Here is a 23,960-nt window from a genome sequence, read left to right on the forward strand (position 1 = left end):
AAAGTTTAAGATGAACAAGTCCAAGTTTCAAGTGTGTACCAATAGAGACTATCGAATAGCATAGATGGATATAGATTTGTAAAAACAACCCCCTCAACTATTTTTATGATGTATGTAAATGTTTAACTTTCTAGGGATTCCCCGCTGAAAATATCCAAGACTGAACTGATTGACATACATGTTGATTGTACGCCCAGAAAGCATATAAAGGGGGCCCATGAGAGAGTAATGGTACTTGTAGCCATAGAACCCATGGCTACACTCTCACATTGTCCTTATTAATGATGATCACTGGCATCTAATGCTATGAACATGCTGGTATCTTTTTAGAAATTCATTATATTTTGGGGAGCAGATGGGTAGTAATGTTGTCATTTTCAACCTATCGACAACTCTGTACAGGCAGGGTTTATTTAGACAGACTGCCTTTGAGTATAATGGATTTGACATATATATGTGTGCAATTATCTAGTTCTTCTCTAAAAGGGTAAAGAAAAATAAATGATTCTGGTAAATCCTCCCATTTTATCTCTCAGATACATGTTTGTAAATCATCAAGCTGCATGAACATCTAAAATATGAAATAGAAGAGCTAGCTACCAAGGGCTTTCCTCTTTGTGTAGCTTGTCTCATAAAAAAAAAAAAATTCCTCTAAATCAAAAACAACAAATTGATCTCTACACAGAACATATGGATTATAATGACCAGAAGGTACATAAAGTCTCACTTTATACTCAGACTACCACCTACATATAGAAAACTGTGTATATTAAGATATAAAAGATTCTAATTTCTTTCAAATCATTTCAAGCATGAATGAACCTTGGTAACATGAAAGTATTTCACAGATCCTGACATAAGAGTACTTGCACATGAAAACATGTTATTTTTTTGTACTGCTATTGAGTTAGGAATATTTGAAAGAATTTTGTATTTTGATAATTACAACAGCATCCATGTGTTCTTGAAAAGAACAAGGAAATACATGAGACCTTGTCCAGTCTATAAACAATGCTTCACATAGAAAAATCTCACAATCTTTTCCATCCCTTCTCCCTAACTCCAACCATGACACAATCCCAGGTCCCATGTTTAGACCAATGCTATGGGTTAGGGGTGCCAGAAGGCTGGGCAGCAGTAGAGGAAAATAAAAGGCAATCAATCACCTGTTAATCCAGGACTCACCAACATTATTCTCCCTTGGTGTATGAAGAGCAGCATTTGATTACTCAATGGGCTCATAATTAAATGTAAAATACTCAAAGATGCTCAAAAAGACCTTGGGAAGTAAGTGGAGAGAGGAAGAGAAGAGGGAGGGAGACAAGAAAAGATGAAGACAGACTGACTGACCTTGGATGACGCTATCCAGAATTACAGTCAGAAAATGTATTAAGAAGCTATTATTAAGAAGCCATTGTAATTTCCATGTATATTGAAGTTTTAGAAAGCTCCTAAAGGTCTTCATCTGGGGTTGTTAAATGCAATACATATATAAGCAAGCATAACAGTGTTAAAATAGGATGCCTGTGATCTGAATTTCAGCAAGGTGAAAATTTGCTTGTTGCCCTTGGCTGATCCCCAGTTCTGATCTTCCAGAAGCAGTTGGAGAGCAAAGAAATAGTTTCTTGGAAGTTCTGGTAGGCTCAGAGTCCTGCTCTCCCCCCACCACAAGCCCAGTGAGAGTGGCTTCAGGGACACCTGTACCCTCAGGAAGCAGAACCCAAGAGACCAGCGTCTGACTGTGTCTGGAGATCCAGATAAAGAGACAGGCTAAGACAGGCTCTGTGGCAGCAGAGTGCAGGGCTGCCACTGCCTGTTTGTTGGCAGTAAGGTGGCTTACTGCCAACAAACAGGCCCCCCAGAAAGAGCCAGCCTGGGGATGTCTGAAATGCCCCCAAGAGACCTTAGAAAACAAGGCAATCATCACCACCACCCAGCTGCGGGGACCACAGACTGCAGCAAGAGAACCATTGGTCAGACTTCTGGTGATGGGCACTCCCCAGAAAACCCTCCGAAGTGTCCCAAAGAGAGTCAACTTTAACACCTGACAAGCTTGATGAGCAGCACTATCATCAAGAAAGATTTCCTGCCAACTCTCCTCTTCTCCCACATGGGAGGCACAGGAACACTGGACCATGGGCAGGGTTGTGAGGGACCTGGCAGGGGGAAGTGAGAAGCAGCCCTTTCCCCTCCAGGCTTCCTGTCTTGGGTAGTCTGAGCCCCAAAATACATAATTTGTTTCTGTAGTTCCTGGAAAAAATATAGAGCTAAGAAGTAGGACTTGAAATAGTCAAGATTTTTTTGATAAAAGATAAACATTAATAATAAAAGCCTTCCTTTGATCAGAAGCCTTTCATAATTACAAAGCCACTTATATAGAAAGCATATACTTCTAAGGTATGAAGAGGATTTCAATCTACCTCATTTCAGATGATGCAAAACCAAAAATTTATAAAGTTCTAGAGACCAGTAAAATATTCATTCATTACAAGATAGCAGTTATTTTGAGGACTCATAGTACAAGCCACACTAGGAAGCAAAGCAAAAACGATTAGAGGCAACAGCAAACATGCACTCGTTTAGATCACAATTTCTTTGTAAATACATGGAAACACATACCCATTTTTCCACATCAACTTGCTGTGGAAAGAAAAAGCCAAAATAAATAACAAGCAAACAAATAAATACCTGGCAACGTTTCAATTAATGTCATTTAAACAAACTGAAATATGGTCCCTGCACCAAAATACTTCCAATTCTAACGGATAATAAAGGTATTCAAAATTTTAATTAATAACATTTAATATCCTCAAACAAAACCCTCAATTTAGTAATCAGAACTTCTAAAGTTATTAGGCTAGAAAAGCACAACGTACATGAAATAATCATCATCCAACATATTCAAAAGCAAACATGAATGTTTACCTCATTTTCAAACCTAATAGGCCTCTGGATTTATGGATTACTATTCTCCTCTAATTATAAGTATCTATTTAATGAAAAAGGTCAATTTAGAAATATAGCATCTAATGATAAAAATCTTTCATGTAATGTAAGTAAAATTCCTTACTCCAATCTTCCTAATATTGTGTAAAATGTCACAGTATGACAAAAGGCATACCTTGCCAAATAATCCTGAAATTCTATCAGCATCAAATTATTTTTAAAATTATACTTACTAATGAATGCATGTTAGCCTCACAGTCATTATGTGAATCTTTCAAAAAATAAGTGAATATAATTACATTCCAAAGTATAAAGTAGAATACAAAAAACATACATCAACAAAGACTGCCTTCTACAGTGCCCAAGGATTCCTAGCAAATCAATCAGAACGACAACCACAAAATTCAACATTGGGGGGTATGCCCTGTCTCAGAGTTTAGATTTCCATAACCCACACCCCTTCTATAACACATCTGATTGGTGTCCTGTAAGACTGGAGGTTTGCTTCAGATCCTTCATACATTTAAGTTTATTGGTAACTGTTTTCCTTACAAAATCCATTAATCAGGGAAGAATCTAATGCTATTCAGGCAGACATCTTGGGCCATACTTAAGAATCTGCATCCCTTGGTAAGCAAGTGCCTAAGAGGAAGCGTACATAAATGTAACCTACGGAATGGCTATTTTAAAAATATTACAAAGTGACATAAAAATATCAACATAAATATACAGGTGGAATTGTTTGAAGCCCCAGTGAAATTCAATGAATTCAAGAAATTCACTTGAATTTCTTGTAACAGAGTACTTTGATTTATTTAATAATTTATTTAGTCCTCTTAATCTGTTCTAAGCCTCCTTCCAACCTTTGCATTTTAAAATCACCAATTGCTATTTAAGAAAGAAAAATTTACTGAACAGAAAGGTCCAGTTTTCACTATAGATTTTTATGGTATTTGGCTGTGATATAAAGTTCAGGTGCTCATTTTAAACATTAACCTATTAATTAATTTATTTCTTTCAATCCCAGTTATAAAATGGTTACCATTTACTTTTCTACCTCCAAAAGGACAAATTCTTATATTTATGGTCTTTTAAGAACAATTCAAGGAAATTGAAATGATTTCTTTTAAATATTTGTCAGGAAAACAAAATGTGCCATACTTTCAGTGACTTCAATGATTAGCAAAGATATTATATTTGCCCATCACTATTTTCAATTTTAAATGTTAAACGTTCTCTCTCTCAAACACACACACACACACACACACACACACTTGTGCATCAGTGCAAGATAAAGAGTTGCAGGATTTTTCTAGAAGAGAACCTATAATCAAGAATCAAAACTACTATTAGTAATTAGTAATAGAAGTTCTTTAATGATGTATGTTTACAAAGAGAAATAGTTTCTTAAGTAGCAAGAATTAGTAGCAATATAACGAACTCAGCATCCCAAGACCCAAAGACAGGCTTAGCAAACAGCATGTGCCAGGGGTGAATTCAGATCAACACACAAGACAAGACAAATGGCCCACAGATTTAAAAGATGAAAGTGCACTAAAGTTGTAATTATGCATAAGCGATGCAGAAAGATTTCATGACACGTATCTTATTAATGTTAACAAGAATCATTTCATTAAATGCCTGCAAACGGTGAAGAGGAGAATGATTTCTGAGGAGCTAATTGAGGAAAGGAAATTTAAAGTTCACAATAACCTTGATTAATTTTATAGTTTAAATAATTACCAAATCCATAAGGCATATAAGACAAATGAACATTCATCCTAATCATTTATTATCTAAACATCTGGGACTTTTAAAAAAATACAGAGATTTTATTAATTTAGAAAAAAATAAATATTTTAATATCTCTCGAAAATTACATCAAATATTCGATCACAGTAAGACTAAAAAAAAGACAATCTCATTTTTCAAATAAAATTTACATTTAAAAAAACAAAATATAATTTAAATACCAACCTCATTTAGCAGAGAGGACAGGAGTTAAAAATACAATACAAAAGTAATTAATTCTAAATTATATCATTACATGGAAGATGGAATATTCATATGACATCTCTATTTTTCTATTCATATTTTTCTATTCATATTTTAGTAATATATTTAGGACATATAAACATGAACTACTCCGTAACCTTAAAAAAGTTGGTTGATGGGACGCCTGGATGGCTCATGGTTGAGCATCTGTCTTCAGCTCACGTCCTGATCCCAGAATCCGGGTTCGAGTCCCACATCGGGCTCCTTGTGGGGAGCCTGCTTCTCCCTCTGTCTCTGCCTCTGTCTCTCACTTTCTCTGTGTCTCTCATGAATAAACAAATAAAATCTTAAAAAAAAAAAAAAGTTGGTTGCTTCTTCCAAATTGCTTAACTCATTTTACTGTGTAAGGTGAAGAATTTTGTTACTAAATCTGTAAGCCAGGCATTAAGAAGTTACTCTGTGCCATGCTTTGAAACTAAACACTTTACATGTAATCTTATTCACTGCATTTTACAATATGAAGAAACAAAGGACACATAAACAAACGTAATGAAATAATGTTACTTAGCTACTAAACAATGGAACTTGACCTGAAATTGAGTCCCTGACTTCAAACTCCCACACCACTGCTAGGTACACCATATGCAAGTTATGTCCTTTTTTACCTCTTCTGTTTCAAAATTTTATTCTGCATTTAATTAGAAATTGCTCATAGCCTATTTCTTCTGGTAAATGCCACCCAATACAATAACATCAAGATAAGAGAAGGTAAAATGCACCTAGAGATTTTTTTTTTTTTTAAGTAGGCTACATGCCCAATATAAGGCTCAGACTCAGGACCTTGAGATTAAGAGCGGGATTCCCTACCAACTGAACCAGCCAGGTGCCCTAAATTTTTTGTAACAAGAAGATGTTATTTAGTTTCAAATTTTCAAGGTATGTTTGGGTTTCTGCACAGATAAGTTTCTAAATAATTACACTGCAACAATAAAACATTCATCAAGAATATACAGTTTTTAATATCAAGGCATAACACAACAAAGTAATTAAAATACTTAATACATGCCTATAATCAACTATGGTGCTGATAATTTTTTAAGTAATAAATTAGAGAAAAGTGAAAACCAAAAAAACTGTTCTATCCTATAAATAGTTCTCCACCTCACAGACTGTTTGACATTAAGCCTGGAGGGGGAGAGGAGGGCAAGAACATGAAAATTTGCACACTGTGTACCAGGATTCAAAATATGATGAAGTCATCTAGATTTTTTTAAGTAAATTATGATTTGGAGAGGCCATGTTTTTCATAAATATAATGAGTTCAGAAAAATATGTAAGTCATGAGTACACAGTTTGCTGAAATTGTACTGAGTAAACAAACCCATGTAATCAGCACCCAGATCTAAATATAGGACACTTCGATGATCTAAAGGCTGCCTTCCCATCCTCTCTAAAGGTAACCATTATTCTATCACTATTAATTAGTTTTTTCTTTTCTTATTTTTAAAAATATTTTTTATTTATTTATGAGAGACACAGAGAGAGAGAGAGAAAGAGAGAGAGAGAGAGGCAGACACAGGCAGAGGGAAAAGCAGGCTCCATGAAGAGAGCCCGATGGGGGACTCAATCCTGGGACTCCAGGATCATGCCCTGGGCCAAAGGCAGGCTCTAAATTGCTGAGCCACCCAGGCATCCCTGCCTTTTGTTATTTTAAAAATATAGATCATGTTCTCTTTTTATCTAGCTCCTTCAGCTGACATTAGGTTTATATAATTCATCACATTGTTGAATGTGGTAGTAATTAATTCATTTTCCCAGCTTTATAACATTCCACCATATGAATATATCACAATTCACTTATCCATTCAACAATTGGAGTACTGATGTAGTGCAACTTAGAAATGAAACTAATGAAATTTTTCTGCAATTTCTCAAACAAGTCTGACCCAAACAGTAAAAATTCAAAATAAATTAAAACTATTTTGAAATACAAATCAAAACTTCAATGAGATACTACCTCATACTAGTCAGAATGGATAAAAATAACCAGTCAAGGAACAACAAATGTTGACAAGGATGTGAAAAGGGGGGAACACTCTTCCATTGTTGGTGGGAATGCAAGTTGGTACAACCATTCTGGAAAACAGTGTGGAAGTTCCTCAAGAAGTTAAAAATAGAGCTATCCTACAATCCAGCAACTGTGCTACTAGGTATTTACCCCAAAGATGCAAATGTAGTGATCTGAAGGGGCACCTGCACCCCTAATGTTTATAGCAGTGATGTCCACAATAGCCAAACTGTGGAAGAAGGCACGATATCCATCAACAGATGAATGCATAAAGAAGATGTGAGTATAGATAGATAGAGATAGATAGATATAGATATAGATATAGATATAGATATAGATATAGATATCACACAGACACACACTGGAACGCTACTTAGCTGTCAAAACGGATGAAATGTTACATCAACATGGATGGAACTGGAGAGCATTATGCTGAGAAAAATAAGTCTATCAGAGAAGGACAATTACCACGTCGCTTCACTCATATGTAGAATGTAAGAAATAGCACAGAGGATCATAGAGGAGAAGAGGGAAAACTGAATGGGAAGTCATCAGAAAGGGAGAAAAATCATGAGAGACTCATAACTATTAGGAAACAAATTGAGGGTTGCTGGGTGGAGAGATGGGGAAGGGGATGAGGTGACTGGGTGATGGACATTAAGGAGGGCACGTGATGTGATGAGCACTGGGTATTATATGCAACTGATGAATTACTGAATTGTACATCTGAAACAACGATGCTCTGTGTATTGGCTTATTGAGTTTAAGATTTTTAAAAACTACTTGGAAAAAAAAAAAAAAACCTCCTTTGTTTTGGATTGCATATTTCCTTTTTCCCACCTCTCCAAAACAAAACATAGATTCCTTGGTGTCTAGTTATTTGTTGAATAAGTCACCAAACCACCATTTAATAAGGAATTTTAAAAATTGACATTATACATTTTATTAAAATATTGACATGTAGATAGATCAATTACATCTCAACAAGCCAGTGAGTTTATCCCTTAGCAGCAGGAACGGAAAAGAAACTAATAAGTATTTCCATAGATACTGTGCTGGGTATTTTTATACTCGCCTTCTCCCCTTTAACTGTTTTAAACAGTTTCAACAGTTAGCAAGGATACATTTTTAACAGTTTTACTTTATTTTAAAGATTTTATTTATTTATTCATGAGAGACACAGAGAGAGAAGACGGAGAGAGAGGCAGAGACACAGGCAGAGGGAGAAGCAGGCCGTGCACAAGGAGCCCAATACTGGACTCGATCTCAGGACTCTAGGGTCATGCCCTGGGCTGAAGGTGGCGCTAAAACATGAGCCACCCAGGCTGCCCCATTTTTAACAGTTTTAAACTTTTTTAACAGTATTAACAGTTAGCAAGGATATACTTTTTCTTTATTGCATTTTCTTTTCAATTTCCATATATATTTACAAATAATAGAATTGGAGATTCACTGGATCTCAAACTGAGGTGGTTACCTAAATCCTCTCAGGAGCAAGCCACATAATATTAAATAAAAAATACAAAGTATTAAATTAGAACAGACAGACATGGTACTAAAGCTGAGGAAATTATAAACAACCAAAAAAAGCATGTTTCCCTACTTCAATACTTAATGTGGTTTGTATTTTAAATTACATGAGCCCCCAAAGTCCTTTCTGCCATCAGTTCAAAAGAAAAAAAAATTCATCATAAACTTATTAAGCAAATGAAGTGATAAAAGTAAGTCCAGTAAAATGCACTGAATTACACATTAGTCCTATTTCTTGGCTTTATTCTGATTTTTGTATTAATCAGACAGAACCTTCACATTTTCGGGAGTTTGTGAAACCATGAAACAGCTTTAGCACAATACAGTCAGCTTGGCAATCTTCACATGAACTCATTTAACTTAATTCCAGGAAAGAGTTTAGAAAATCTACTCAAAAGTAATTTTTTTTCCTTCCAAAAGTTAAACTAAATAATAGAGGACTAAGATCTCCCACTTCCCTAAGTTATTCCCATCTTAGAAAAGGAACAGTCCTGTAATACTATTTAAATTGCCTCCTGAATTTGTCCCAGTCCTCAGGAACACCTACTTTCTCTAAGCAGAGAACATGTCAAAAATGGCTCTTGCATGAACTTTAATATGAACGAATTCAAATGCATAAGTGCTCAGCAAATAATATAGTAGCTCTCTTTCAGGTAGGTTCTCATGAGAATTACTATGTTCAATTAAATGCCACAAGAAAATTCATTGGGGAAAATAAATCATCAAGAAAAGAATGAGCAATTTGTGAGGGAAAAAAGTAATAAGGTGGAACTTGCCCTATTAAGAATTAAAACATTTCCAAAATACAGTGATCAAATCAGTGATGTTTGGGAATAATGGACAGATCTGTATGACAGAGTATTTAATTTAGAATAACACATTTGGGAATGAATAAATTTAACGTAGAACTTTAAAAAGCATCATAATTAATTTAAAAAAGGGAATCATCAGTCATGAAAAATGATGGAACTTTTGCTTCGCTATTGGGGGAAAAAAATCAACTGAAATACTAACCTTAAATAAATTCTAAATTAATCCAACATGAGTAATAAAAAGCTCCATATAATAATAAACTAATAAATTCCAGATTCATTCACTATAAAAAAGTGAGAGATGCAAAGAAGGACACACTGATTTCAACAAAACAATTCAATGCAAATCCAGTGAAAATCTCAGCAAGTTACTTTGTGGAGGTTGACAAACTGATTCTAAAGTTTATATGGGAATGCATTAAAAAAAAAATAATAATGAGAATAGTCAATACAACATTGAAGGAGAAAAAAAGATGAACACAATCCAACATCAAGACTTACTCTTAAGACAGTGTGGAACTGGCAAAAGAACAGACAAATAGATCACTAGAATGGAAGAAAAAGCCCAGAAATAGATTCACATAAATATAATCAATTGATCTTCGGGCAAAGGTCAAAGGTAATTCAATGAAAAAAGGATAGTCTTTTCACCAAATAATGGTGGAACAACTGAACAACTTCATGAAAATTAAGAAAAGAAACAAATCCAGACACAGACCTTAAAACCTTTGCAAAAATTAATTAAAAATGGTTCACATACTTAAATGTAACACATAAAACAATAAAACCCCTAGAAGGTAATACAGGTGAAAATCTGCATGACCTTGAATTTTGCAATGACTTTTTAGATAACAACACCAAACATGATCCATGAGGAAAATAATTGATAAGCTGGGCTTCATTAAAATTAAATCTCCTGCTCTGTGAAAGATACTGTTAGCCAAAAGGAAAGACAAACCATAAATGTGAGAAAATCTTTGCAAAATACAGATATGAAAAAGGACTGGCATCCAGAATATACAAAGAACTCTTACAAGCAATCCAATTAAAAATTTGGCAAAAGATTTCCTAGGCACCTCACCAAAGACATTATCAGATGGAAAATAAGCATACGAAAAGGTGCTCAACATAGTATGCCATCAGAGAATTGCAAATTCAAGTAACAGTGAGATGCCACTTCACACCTGTAAGAATGGCTAAAATCCAAAAACTGACAACAGCAAATGCTGAGGAGGATGTGGAGCAACAGGAACTCTCATTTCTTGTTAGTAGGAATGCAACATGGTGTAGTCACTTTGGAATAAAGACTCTTAGAAAAATAAACACAGTTAACATTGTGATCAATCACATTCCTTAGTATTTACCCAAAGGAATTTAAAGCTTATGTCTGCATGCAAACCTGCACATATGTTTACAGCAATTTTATTCATAATTGCCAAAATTTGGAAACCAAGATGTTCTTTGACAGGTGAATGAATTAACTGTTGGGCCTCTCATATGATGGAACAGTAGTCAGCAATAAAAAATGAGCTATCAGGCTAGGAAAAGACATGGAGGAATGTCACATGCACATTGCTATGTGAAAGAAACTAGTATGAAAAGACTATGTACTGTATAATTCCATCTATGTGAAATCATGGAAAAGGCAAAACTATGGAAATAGTAACAGATCAGTGGTTTCCAGTGGTTGAGGGAGGAATAACAGGTAAATAACAGGGGATTTTTAAGGCAGTGAAACCATTTTGTATGACATAATCATGGTGGATACACGACATCATACCTTTGTCAAAACTCATAGAACATACAGCACGAAAAATAAATTCCAATATAAACTATGGGCCTTTGAGTATCAGGATGCATCAGCAATGGCTCATCAATTGTAACAAATGTACCAAATGAAAGCAAGACTGTAATAATAGAGGATTTGGGTACAGGGGGTATAAAAACATTCTCAGCAATTTTCTGTAAACCTAAAACTGTTCTAGAAAAAATACATGAAATAAAAACATTTTCAGAGGTAAAAAGAAAAACATTTTAATATAAAAAACTGGATATATGTCACATAATTGTTATGTAATATAAAATGAGAAAAGTGTAAGCAAGCATAAAAACCCAATATTTCCGTGATAGGAAATATTATTGCTGGCTGGGAGCTTTACAAAAGGATTCAATATAGAGCATATTCAGGGAGTGAGTCCAGTTTAGGTAAGAACTGCAGAGGAGGAAGAACTAACCAGAGACAGAAAGAAAACCTAGGGCCTAAATTCCTTCACAAACATGAAGGTCATCCAGTACAGTTAAATTAGGAACAGTCTGCACAGGAGACAGCTCTGGAACAGTGACAAGCTAGTGAAAAGACCTAGAAAGGGATTGTCAAAGCAATCCTGGACAGAACAGCATGCAAATGATCTAATGATTAGCTCTACCTAACCAGGTGCACAGATTCCTTCCTAACTGATTTTCTCAAAGGAACCAAAGACCTCCTCCTGGGGAAACTACAAACAAATCAACCACATTTACGTATCTATGTAGCCGCCTCCTCAAGTCCAGCCTGGAAGCTCAGCAACTAGAGCTCATGAATAAATACATGATACAAATCACTTCCCTACTCAAATAATTGGTATACACCCTAATGCTTCTATTCTGTAAACCATTAGAAACAAACCAAAATTTCCAGGCCAAGGGTACGTGCACACCATCCCATTTTTATCTTTGACCCCAAAAGCTTGTTACTTCACTCCCCAAAAAAGCATTTGCTAAGTGTTTGCAATGCACACATTCCATTTACATCCTGTCCAGGAAGAAACGACCCTGGGTCTCAGACTCTCTCTCACCATTTTCTCTGCAGAGAACTAGTTACTCATCTGTAGGATGAACAAATACAACTAACTCCGGCCTATGAAGTGCTCCACTTTTCTAGCTTACTATTGCTTCTTCTGTCACTTTCCTATCATTTTTCTCTTTGCACTGTCTAATCTCATCAGGACACTTTTCTCCCATGTCAGATAATGCAACACTTTCAATATGTTCTTCCCATCTCAAGCCAGGCTCACTTTCTCTAGAACTATGGGAGTCAGTACACTACAATAGGAAGCCCATTCCCTGCATTCTTGGGGTGCTGCTCTTTGCACTCTGTGAATGGTCTAGGGGCAGTTGTGAGGTTTTCCAGTCCAGTAGAGAATTCACCCACAGTTCCATGCAGTCTTAGAGCTCCTGGCCTCACCATGACCTCAGAAGCCGCATGAACATAATCTGGTTGTACCACCAGTCCTGACTTAAATGTTCCATCTGGTCTTTCGAATCCTTGGGTTATGCAGGTCATTGTCTTTCTCTTAGAGCTCTGATATTAGCTGTAAAACAGGACAGCTTCTGAGAACGTGTGCCTGCAACTCAGAGGAGACCCTTGGCCTCCTTTGAAATCATCAAATCTGAAATTATGGGAGAGACTTTGTAAGTGTGCATATTATCTGTGTTTTCTTCTGGGGAAAGGTACTATAACTCTTATCTGGTTCACAAAGGCACCATGCCAGGGAACGGCCATATGAATTCTCACCCAGACTGGGACACTTCGGATAGTAAAAAAGGGAAATAGCAGGAATTAAGCTAGGACAACAGGGCTTAATGTGGATTGTGCCAGGCCAACAAGGATGTGTGGGTTCTTGACCCCAAAAGTTAATTTTCCATTGTCCCCTCTGAAAATACTCTTTTTCCTCCACAACAGAGAGAGGCAAGGTGAAAGACAGCTACACTGCACAGGCAAAAGTTCTACCTTCAGTTCCAAACTGCTACAATCGTAGCAGAAACACAATTTTTGGCACTTTCAGCCCCGTAATTTTTGCATCATCACGTCTACCTTGAACTTCCTCAAGTTGGCAATATTTACTGAACATCTGGTTCATAACCTGCATCCTAAGTGCTGGTGGTAGAGCAAGTGATCCCAATAGACCAAAAGCCCAGACCTAATGGGGTTTACACTCAAGTGGGGATATGTGGTCTGGAAAAAACAATGGAAATAAAAATTAAAAACAGAAGCACACAGTATGTTCAAAGGTAATAGTGCTTTAGGGAAAACCTCAAGCAAGTAAGGAAAAGGACTAGCTACAGAATAAAGAGAATAATGGATGGTGCTGATAAGCAGAGGTGAAAGAAAGTCTATTAAATAAGACTAGATTATTTTAAGAAAATAAGGGAGAACTTTAAGAGAAAATCATGGGACAGTTGCCTTAACAGATTATGAATATCTTTAAATTGCTGGTAAATTCAGGAATAGTTTATCACATGAATTTACCATCTAATTCATTTGCTATCAAATATTTTATGTGCAACATATTTTTAAAATTTTTAAACACACACACACACACAAATCTGAGGAAGATGCCCAAATTGAATGAGAGTAATCAAATAAAATAATCTATACGTTCAAGATTCATAATCTAAAACAGTACGTAACTGTACCATGGTGATTAAATTACACGTGAATTAAATTGGCTTCCTTATTGAGTTTGATGCTGGAGCCTCTGGAAGCCACATCATTCAACTACACAGAAATATGTAGTATCCTTAGCTTCAGAATAGATAGTCTTTCTGGATATAGGTAAAACAGACAATGTCTACTAAAAGAATATATACATTTTAACCACAGACAAACATCCACACTCACATAACATAGATAAATGATGGTTGCTCAGTGAATGCTTTCAGCTATATGGCCTTCTGGAGATTATAATCATATTCATCTTTTAAATCACTGCACCAAATTCACAAATCCAAGACAGGTACATGGCTGTGTACAGAGGCTTTAGACAAGATGCTGGATGACTACCACATCAAGCTAGTAATTTGTTAATTTATTTGCATTATAACTCCATTCCCAAAGCAGTATTTGTGTTTTAACCAAGGATGTTCCTGAACAGCAAGATAAATAGAAATCAGTCTCTGGAAAGAAAATGTTAAGTTATGGTAGATATTTGGGAATTGCTGCTTCAATATAAATAATAACATCAAATTGTCTGCAATATAAGGAGACTAATCCATTAAGCTTTTCACAGTTGTTACCTATTAAGGACATCAGCCATCTAGGATGTGATGTATGAGTACACAAAGGGAGAACAGTGCTGGAAAAGTAATTAGAAGCTCCTTCCTCTGTACTCGCACTGAGCAAAATTTCTCTTTACTCTTAGATCACTAAATTTCTCAAGAGCAAAGATTCATTCTTATTCAACTCTACATCTCCAGCCCAGAATTCACAACAGCAACTCTATTGACTTTGGTTTAATGAATGCTGCATGAATCAGTTGAGCAGAAAAGGGACACAGCTCTTCTACTTCTCAGCTATGCAGACAACTGAAACAAAGACTGATTTCTTTTCCTAGGTAAGGATTTAACTTCTTAGACCTAGTTTGGCTCATAAACCTGGAGAATCTGAAATACAGATAAATATTTTCAATTAAGGTATATGGATGCTAACTCCATGCCTGCTATGTACTGTAGCAAGCAATGTTAGAAATCATCCAATGTTCACTTACACATATAACTGTTTTCTTTCTTCCAAAAAAAGAACTCAGTTTCATAGATGGACCTTTCTTCTCTCTTTCCCCATACTCTGAGCTAGTTGTGATGATGACATTTCCTCAGTAAATAATGTAGTAGAAAAGTCTACCGGGAGGTTTCTTTACTCTGATAAACAAAAAACAGAACGTCAGCTCCTTTTCCTGCCTATGGAAGATGTTAAATTTAGATATCATCCCTGAAATTGCTATAGTCATGTGAAAATAATAAGGGAAACTAATCTAAGAACTAAGATAGCAGAGAGAACAGAGGGAAGAGAATGAATGACCAAGAACCTGAGCCAGAGCCTCTGTCAATTAAAACTCAGTTATCTGCCTTTGGACTTTTTGTGTCATTTATTGAAAACCATATATGATTAAGTTGTGAAAGAGGACACAACAGTTTATAATATGACCATGTTTAAGTAAGAATATTTTTGTAAATGATGTTCTAGATGGATATAAGCTAATCTTTTAGCAATGGTTATCTTCAGGAAAAAGGGAGGATTATGAAGTACTTGTATTCAGTAATCTGCTGTATTACTGTTATGACAATATAAAATTAACATGGTTCTGGAATTTAAATTTTAACTGAAAAAAAATAAAAAAAATAAAAAATAAAAATAAAAAAATAAATTTTAACTGAATTTTTTAAAGATATTATTTATTTATTCATAAGAGACACTGAGAGAGGCAGACACAGAGGTAGAGGAAGAATCAGGCTCTATGCAGGGAGCCCAATGTGGGACTCGATCCTGGGACTCCAGGATCATGCCCTGAGCTGAAGACAGACAATCACTGAGCCACCCAGATGCCCTAAATTTTAACTGAAATTTAAGTGTATATTTATGTCGCATGAACCGCAAGCACTAATAACATGTGTTCCCTCAGCTTTATTGAGATATAATTGACATAAATCACTGTAATATAAGCTCAAGGTGTTGAGCATAATGGTTTGACTTACACACATTATGAAGTGATTATTGCATTAAGTTTAGTTACCATCCATCATCTCAATATAGATACAACGAAAAAAGAGAGTAAAAAAATTTGTGATGAGCATCCTTTAACAACCCTCCTGTATAACACAGAGCAGAGTTAACTATAGGCATCATGCTGCATATTAAAGCACCAGAACTGATTCATCTTATAACTGAAAGTTGTGATCTTTTGACCCACCCTCCCTCCAATTCTCCCTTAACCCCTCTCTGGTAACCACAAAGCAGATCTCTTTTTCTACAAGTTTGTTTTTATTGTTTTTGTAGATTCCACATATAAATGAAATCATACAGTATTTGTCTTTCTCTGACTTATTTCACCTAGCATAATGTCCTCAAGTTCCATCCATGTTGCTGCTAATGGCAAGACTTTTTTTTTTTTTAATGGCTGGATAATATTACATTATTACACAATCTCCTTACCTATTCATCCATTAATGAACATTTAACGGTTGTTTCTGTATCTTTGCTGCTACAAATAATGCTGCAGTGAACATGGGGTGCAGATATCTTTTCAGGTTACTATTTTATTCCCTTTGGATATATTCTGAGACGTACAACCGCTGAATCCTATGGTAGTTCTATTTTTAATTTTTTGAAGACCCTCTATACTTTATTCCATCATGACAGCACCAAGTTAAAATCCTACCAACAATGCACAAGAGTTCCCTTTTCTCCAAAACTTCACCATCATTTGTTATCTCTTGCCTTTTTGATGGTGGACATCCTAATGGGCATGTAATGGTATCTTACTGTGATTTTGATTGCATTTCCTTAATGACTAGTGATGTTGAGCAACTTTCTATATACCTATTGTCCATCTGCATGTCCTGTCATTTTGCTCTAGCTCCATTCCTGTCATTGTAAATGGCAAAATTTCATCCTTTTTGGGGCTGAATAATATTCCATTGTGTATATACCACATCTTCTTAACTGACTTGTCTATCAATGAACACTTGGGCTGGTTCCAAATCTTGGCTTCTGTAATAATGCTGCTATAAGCATAGGGGTGCATGCATCCTTTGGAATTAGTGTTTTTGTATTCTTTGGGTAAATATCTAGTAGAGTGATTGATGGAACATAAGATAGTTCTATTTGTTAACTTTTTGAGAAACCTCCACACTCTTTCCCAGAGTGGCTGCACCCATTTTCATTCCCACCATGAGAGCACGAGGGTTCCTTTTTCTCACCCTCACCAATACCTATTATTCCTTTCATTGTTGATTTTAGTCATTCTGACAGGTATGAGGTGATATCCCATTATAGTTTTTTGCTCTGCCTTTCCCTGATGTTAAGTGATGTTGAGCATTTTTTCATGTGTTATTCTTGGTCATCTATATATCTTCTTTGGAGAAATGTCTGTTTATGTCTCCTGCCCATTTTTAAATTAGATTATGTGTCTTCTGAGTGTTGAATTGAGTAAGTTATTTCTATATTCTGGATACTAGCCCTTTTTCAGATAGGTATTTGCAAACATATTTTCCCATTCTATAGTTACCTTTAATTTTGTTGATTGTTTCCTTTGATGTACAGAAGCTTTTTATTTTGGTGTAGTCCCAACAGTTTATTTTTGCCTTTGTTCCCCTTGTCTCAGGACACATTATCTAGAAAGAAGTTGCTATGGGTAATGGCAAAGAAGATACTTTTAACATAGCATTAATCAAGCAAGTAAATAAACAAATGAAGACATATATATGTATCTATAATTGTATTTATAAGATTTATTTATTCCCATATTCCAGCTAGACATCTTGATGAAACAAAAATAAAAACTGTGAGCATGGCATTATTTTTAAAAAGTATCCCTGGTTCAGTCTTTGGCTCTGATCTCTTCAGAGTCAGGTGCCTAATGAGTCAGGTATTTAAAAGTGGAATACTAATCATTTGATTCCATATTTTAATGGAGACTTAGGACATGCAGAGTAGTAACATATTTAAAAATGGATGCACAACATCAAGTGTTTAGCTTTGTTTTTTTCCAGTGAGTCGTTAACTCAGCCATATGAGAAATTTATTTTTAATAATGTACAGAACACAATCTATATTATATGAAATCACAGGCAAGGTTTGGTAATCCTTTGTCTTCCCACCTCATTATCCCAATTCACTTTAATGAAGAGGAAAGCAAATGGAAAAAAAATTAACATGGAAATAAAAATCAACTGGGCTGTACATAACATTAACTCTTTTAATTTTTGTTGACCAAGAGGTTGAAAAAATAAGGCATTTACATGCACTGCCACTGGGCATAAACCACATTACCAGAAGAATGAGGATATAAAAGAAATATTAAGATCTATTTTCAGAGTGCTCAATAAATAATGAAAACTAAAAAAACTCTTCAGAGGATAGTCTTTTCAATATGTGTGTATCTATGAATTCGTATGTATATATAAGATAGACTGATATTAACAGTGATTGATTTACAAGAAACTATACGTCCTTCTTCAACTAGATTACTCTGATTTTCATCTAATATTGTCAACAACATCTTCAAACTACATCACAAAAATAGTAAGCAGAATAATGGTATCTCAAAGACAACCAAATCCAAATCCCCAGATCTGTGAATATGTTAAACAGTACTATGAGGTTCATTTGGAAGATAGAAGACAGGCCAAAAACCCAAGAGGCTAAAAAAGAAAAGGCAAAGAAATAGATTCTTCATAGAGCCTCTATAAGAATGCTATTCTCCTGACACCTTGATTCCTTTTAGACTTGTGACATAAACAACTGTAAGATAATACATTTTTGGTGTCTTAAGCTGTCTGGCTTGTGGTAATTTTGTACACCAGCTATAGAAACTAATACATGTAGCTTTTGTGGCCATTACCTCGCTTCTATGTTAAGGGTTTGAATCTTTATTTCACTACACATAGTTATTATCGTTGCTTTGAACTTTTGTCTAATAAAATAATCTCAGGGTTGGTTTTGGTGGTTTTTTTTCTTGACACTGGGACACATTTGCTTGTTTCCTTCTACATCAACCAATTGTGGATTATATTCTGTCTTTTAATGCTCTTTAGATTCTAGAAACTAATACATAACACTTAAGAATGTTGAAGTATTTGTTAAACAGGTATTTAACTTGGGAAACTCATACTGCAAGATGCTGGGTGACAGGATATTGACAAATATTGGTTAACCATAAAGTTGAGGACCCATTTCTGGGTTATCTACTCTGTTCCATTGATCTATGTGCCTGTGTTTGTGCCAGTACCAGACTGTCTTGATGATCACAGCTTTGCAGTACAACCTGAAATCTGGCATTGTGATGCCCCCCGGCATTGTTTTCTTTTCCAATATTCCTCTGCTATTCGGGGTCTTTTCTGATTCCATATAAATCTTAAGATTATTTGTTTCAACTCTGTGAAGAAAGTCCATGGTATTTTGATAGGGATTGCATTGAACGTGTACATTGACCCGGGTAGCATAGACATTTTCACATATTTCTTCTTCCAATCCATGAGGATGGAATGTTTTTCCATCTCTGTGTCTTCCGCAATTTCTTTCAGAAGTGTTCTGTTGTTTTTAGGGTATAGATCCTTTACCTCTTTGGTTAGGTTTATTCCTAGGTATCTTATGCTTTTGGGTGCAATTGTAAATGGAATTAACTCCTTAATTTCTCTTTCTTCAGTCTCATTGTTAGTGTATAGAAATGTCACTGATTTCTTGGCATTGATTTTGTATCTTGCCACATTGCTTAATTGCTATATGACTTCTAGCAACATTGGGGTGGAGTCTTTTGAGTTTTCTATATACAGTATCATGTCATCTGCGAAGAGGGAGGGTTTGACTTCTTCTTTGCCAATTTGAATGCCTTTTATTTCTTTTTGTTGTCTGATTTTTGAAGCTAGGACTTCTAGTACTATGTTGAGTAGCAGTGGTGAGAGTGGGCATACCTGTCTTGTTCCTGATCTTAGGGGAAAGGCTCTCAGTTTTTCCCCATTGAGGATGATATTTGCTGTGTGCTTCTCATCAATGGCCTTTAAGATATTGAAGAATGTTCCCTCTATCCCTACACTTTGAAGAGTTTTAACTAGGAATGGGTGCTGTATTTTGTCAAATGCTTTCTCTGCATCTATTGAGAGGATCATATGGTTCTTGTTTTTTCTCTTGTTGATGTGATCTATCCCATTGATTGCTTTACGAGTGTTGAACCAGCCCTGCATCCCGGGGATAAATCCCACTTGGTCATGGTGAATGATCCTCTTAATGTACTGTTGGATCCTATTGGCTAGTATCTTGGTGAAACTTTTTGCATCTGTGTTCATCAGGGATATTGATCTATAATTCTCCTTTTTGTTGGAGTCTGTCTGGTTTTGGAATCAAGGTAATGCTGGCCTCATAAAATGAGTTTGAAAGCATTCCATCCCTTTCTATCTTTCGAAACAGCTTAAAGAGAATAGGTGTTATTTCTTCTTTACATGTTTGATAGAACTCTCTTGGGAAGCCATCTGGACCCGGACTTCTGTGTCCTGGGAGGTTTCTGATGGATGCTTCAATTTCCTTGCTGGTTATTGGCCTCTTCAGGTTTTCTATTTCTTCCTGTTCCAGTTTTGGTAATTTGTGGATTTCCAGAAATGCATCCATTTCTTCTAGATTGCCTAATTTGATGGCATAGAGCCGCTCATAATACGTTTTTAAAATCGTTTCTATTTCCTTGGTATAGGTTGTGACCTCCCCTCTTTGATTGGTGATTTTATCAATTTGAGTCTTTTTTCTTTTTAATAAGGCTGGCTAGGGGTTTATCTATCTTATTAATTCTTTCAAAGAACCAGCTCCTGGTTTTGCTGATCGTTCTACAGCTCTTCTGCTCTCTGTTTCATTGAGTTCTGCTCAAATCTTTATTATCTCTCTTCTTCTGCTTGGTGTAGGCTTTACTTGCTGTTCTTTCTCCAGTTGCTTTAGGTGTGAGGTTAGCTTGTGTATTTGAGTTTTTTCCAATTTTTTGAGGGAGGCTTGTATAGCAATGTATTTCCCTCTTAGGACTGCTTTTGCTGTATCCCAAAGATTTTGAACGGTTGTATCTTCATTTTTATTAGTTTCCATGAATCTTTTTAATTCTCCTCTAATTTCCTGAGTGACCCATTCATCTTTTAGTAGGATGCTCTTTAACCCCCATGTGTTTGAGTTTCTTCTAAATTTCTTCTTGTGGTTGAGTTCTAGTTTCAAAGCACTGTGGTCTGGAAATATGCAGGTGACAATCCCAATCTTTTGGTATCTGTTGAGACCTGATTTGTGACCCAGTATGTGGTCTACTCTGGAGAATGTTCCATGTGCACTTGAGAAGAATGTGTATTCGGTTCACATTCTTCAGTTCAGTGTTCGGATGGATATGTTCTGTATATATCTGTGAAATCTATTTAGTCCAGTGCATCATTTAAGGCCCTTGTTTCTTTGGTGATGTTCTGCTTAGAAGATCTGTTATTTGCTGAAAGTGCTGTGTTGAGGTCTCCTACCATTAGTGTATTATTGTGTAAGTATCTCTTTACTTTGGTTACTGATTGATACACTTGGCGGCTCCCACCTTAGGAGCATAAATATTCATGATTGTTAGGTCTTCTTGTTGGATAGACCCTTTAAGTATGATAGAGCGTCCCTCTTCATCTCTTACTACAGTCTTACTATAGACTAAACTTTATTTTATCTGATATGAGGATTGCTACCCGTGCTTTCTTTTGAGGACCATTTGAATGGTAAATGGTTCCTCACCCCTTCATTTTCAGGCTGGAGGTGTCCTTAGGTCTAAAATGAATCTCTTGTAGACAGCAAATAGATGGGTCTTACTTTTTCATCCTGTCTGATACCCTGAGTCTTTTGATGGGATGATTTAGTCCATTCACGTTCAGAGTAACTACTGAAAGATATGAATTTAGTGTCATCATAATGCCTATTTAGTCCCTGTTTTGTAGATTGTTTCTGTGGGTTCCCTCTTTCTTTTACAGGTTCCCCCTTAATATTTCTTGCAGAGCCAGTTTGGTGATCACATATTCTTTCAATTTCTGCCTATCCTGGAAGCTCTCTACCTATCTTTCTATTCTGAATGACAGCCTTGCTGGATAAAGTATTCCTGTCTGTACGTTCTTCTCATTTAGATCATGCCAGCCCTTTCTGGTCTGCCAGGCCTCTGTGGAGAGGACTGCTGATAATCTGTTATTTCTCCTCATATAAGTTAAGAACCTCTTGTCTCTTGCTGCTTTAAGAATTTTCTCTTCATCTTTTTTTTAATATTTTTAAATTTTTTATTTATTTATGATAGTCACAGAGAGAGAGAGGCAGAGACACAGGCAGAGGGAGAAGCAGGCTCCATGCACCGGGAGCCCGACGTGGGATTCGATCCCGGGTCTCCAGGATCACGCCCTGGGCCAAAGGTAGGCGCCAAACCGCTGTGCCACCCAGGGATCCCTCTCTTCAACTTTGAAATCTGCAAGTTTCACTATTAAATGTCGAGGTGTTGAGCGGTTTTTATTGATTTTTTTGGGGGGGATCCTCTGTATCTCTTGGATCTAAATGCCTGTTTCTTTCCCCAGATTTGGGAAGTTCTCGGCTACGACTTGTTCAAATATACTTGTGGTCCTCTCTCTCTTTCAGCCTCTTCTGGAATCCCAATTAGACATATATTCTTCCTGCTCAAGCTATCATTTATTTCCCTAAGCCTTTCCTTGTGAGCTCTTGTTTTTCTCTTTTTTCCTCAGTTTCCTTCCCTGCCATCAATTTGTCTTCTATGTCATTCACTCTTTCTTCGACCTCATTAACCCTAGCAGTTATAACATCCAGTTTGGATTGCACCCCTTTTAATCTATTTTTAACTTTGGCTTGACTAGATCTCAATTCTGCAGTAACTTGCGCTTTCTTCCAGACCCACCAGTAGCTTTATAATTGTACTTCTGAATTGATTTTCTGACATCCTATTGAAATCCAAATTCTGTAACTCTGTGGCAGTGAGTATGGTTTCTGGTTCTTTCTTTTGTGGTGAATTCTTCCTTCTAGTCATTTTGTCCAGTGCACAGTGATTGTATGAATGGACTGAGTCAAAAATATCAACCATGACCTAAGTAAAATACACCCTAGATAATTCTGAAGAAGTCAGAGACCAGAAAATAAAAGAAAAAGAAGAACAGAACAAAATAAAACAAAAGCATCGCTAGAGTGAAAAACAAATTTTAAAACAAAGTAGTAAAAATAAAAAGCTAAATACCAAAAACAAGAAGAAAACAGGAAAAAATAAGAAAGTAAAGAGGAAAAAGACAAAAAAGCAGGGGGATGGTGGTGGTGAGGAAGTGGTAGTTGAGAGAGGATGTAGTCTACCTGAGGGGTTCTAGAGGGTGATTCTCTTGTTTCTGAGTATATTTTGTTCTGTATGTTAGAAGATTCTCAATCCCAAATTTATATAAACGAGCAATATTTATATAAAGCCCAACACTGACCACAAAAGCATAAACAAGATAAAAGAAGGATGTAGAATGGGAAGGAAGAGAGAAAATAATCCCAGAGAATGAACCCACATGGTATTTCACTTGGTTTTGGGTTTATGTCTGTCATGTGTTAGAAGGTACTAACTTCCACCATCCCATAGCACAGACTTTCATCCACCTTTAGGCTAAAAGCCTTAAAAATGAGGAAACTCATACACAATGATCCCATTTTTTAAGTGAGACTCCAATCCAGAATCTGTCTGTTTTTGTCCAACTCTCCAGAGCCTTCAGGTGTTTGGGGGTTTTGTTGTATATCGCTTTAATATTTGGTCCAAAGTTTATAGTACTTCATCAAAGAGAGTCAGGTCTGGTAGGAACTGGTTCAAGCAGAGTCAGACAAAAATCATGAGAATAATGATAATAGCTATAGCATGTCCTGTGTGCGAGGAATGTTGGTCACATTTTTGGTACATTAACTTATTTGATTCTCACATCTACACTATGAGGGAGATATTACTATTTCTCTTACTTTATAAATGAAAGAACTGAGGGAGAGAAAAGTTCAGCAGCTTTCCTAAGATTACCAGGAACTGAACGCAATATGTTTCTTCCAGAATCCATATGCTTCATCACTCCAAAATCTGTAT

The 23,960-nt window shown here is 36.0% G+C and overlaps 1 protein-coding gene across 1 annotated transcript in view; it reads right to left on the bottom strand.

Annotated features, from left to right (window-relative positions):
• RYR2 (ryanodine receptor 2) overlaps nucleotides 1-23,960 on the bottom strand; it is a 753,550-nt gene that overhangs the window by 438,280 nt on the left and 291,310 nt on the right. The window contains exon 5 of the mRNA XM_072822940.1: nucleotides 2,620-2,640. Within this exon, the coding sequence (XP_072679041.1) occupies nucleotides 2,620-2,640 (21 nt within the window). The remainder of the gene's footprint in view (nucleotides 1-2,619; nucleotides 2,641-23,960) is intronic.

This window comes from Canis lupus, chromosome 4, assembly GCF_048164855.1.
Source record: "Canis lupus baileyi chromosome 4, mCanLup2.hap1, whole genome shotgun sequence".
In the NCBI taxonomy this organism is placed as follows: domain Eukaryota; kingdom Metazoa; phylum Chordata; class Mammalia; order Carnivora; family Canidae; genus Canis; species Canis lupus.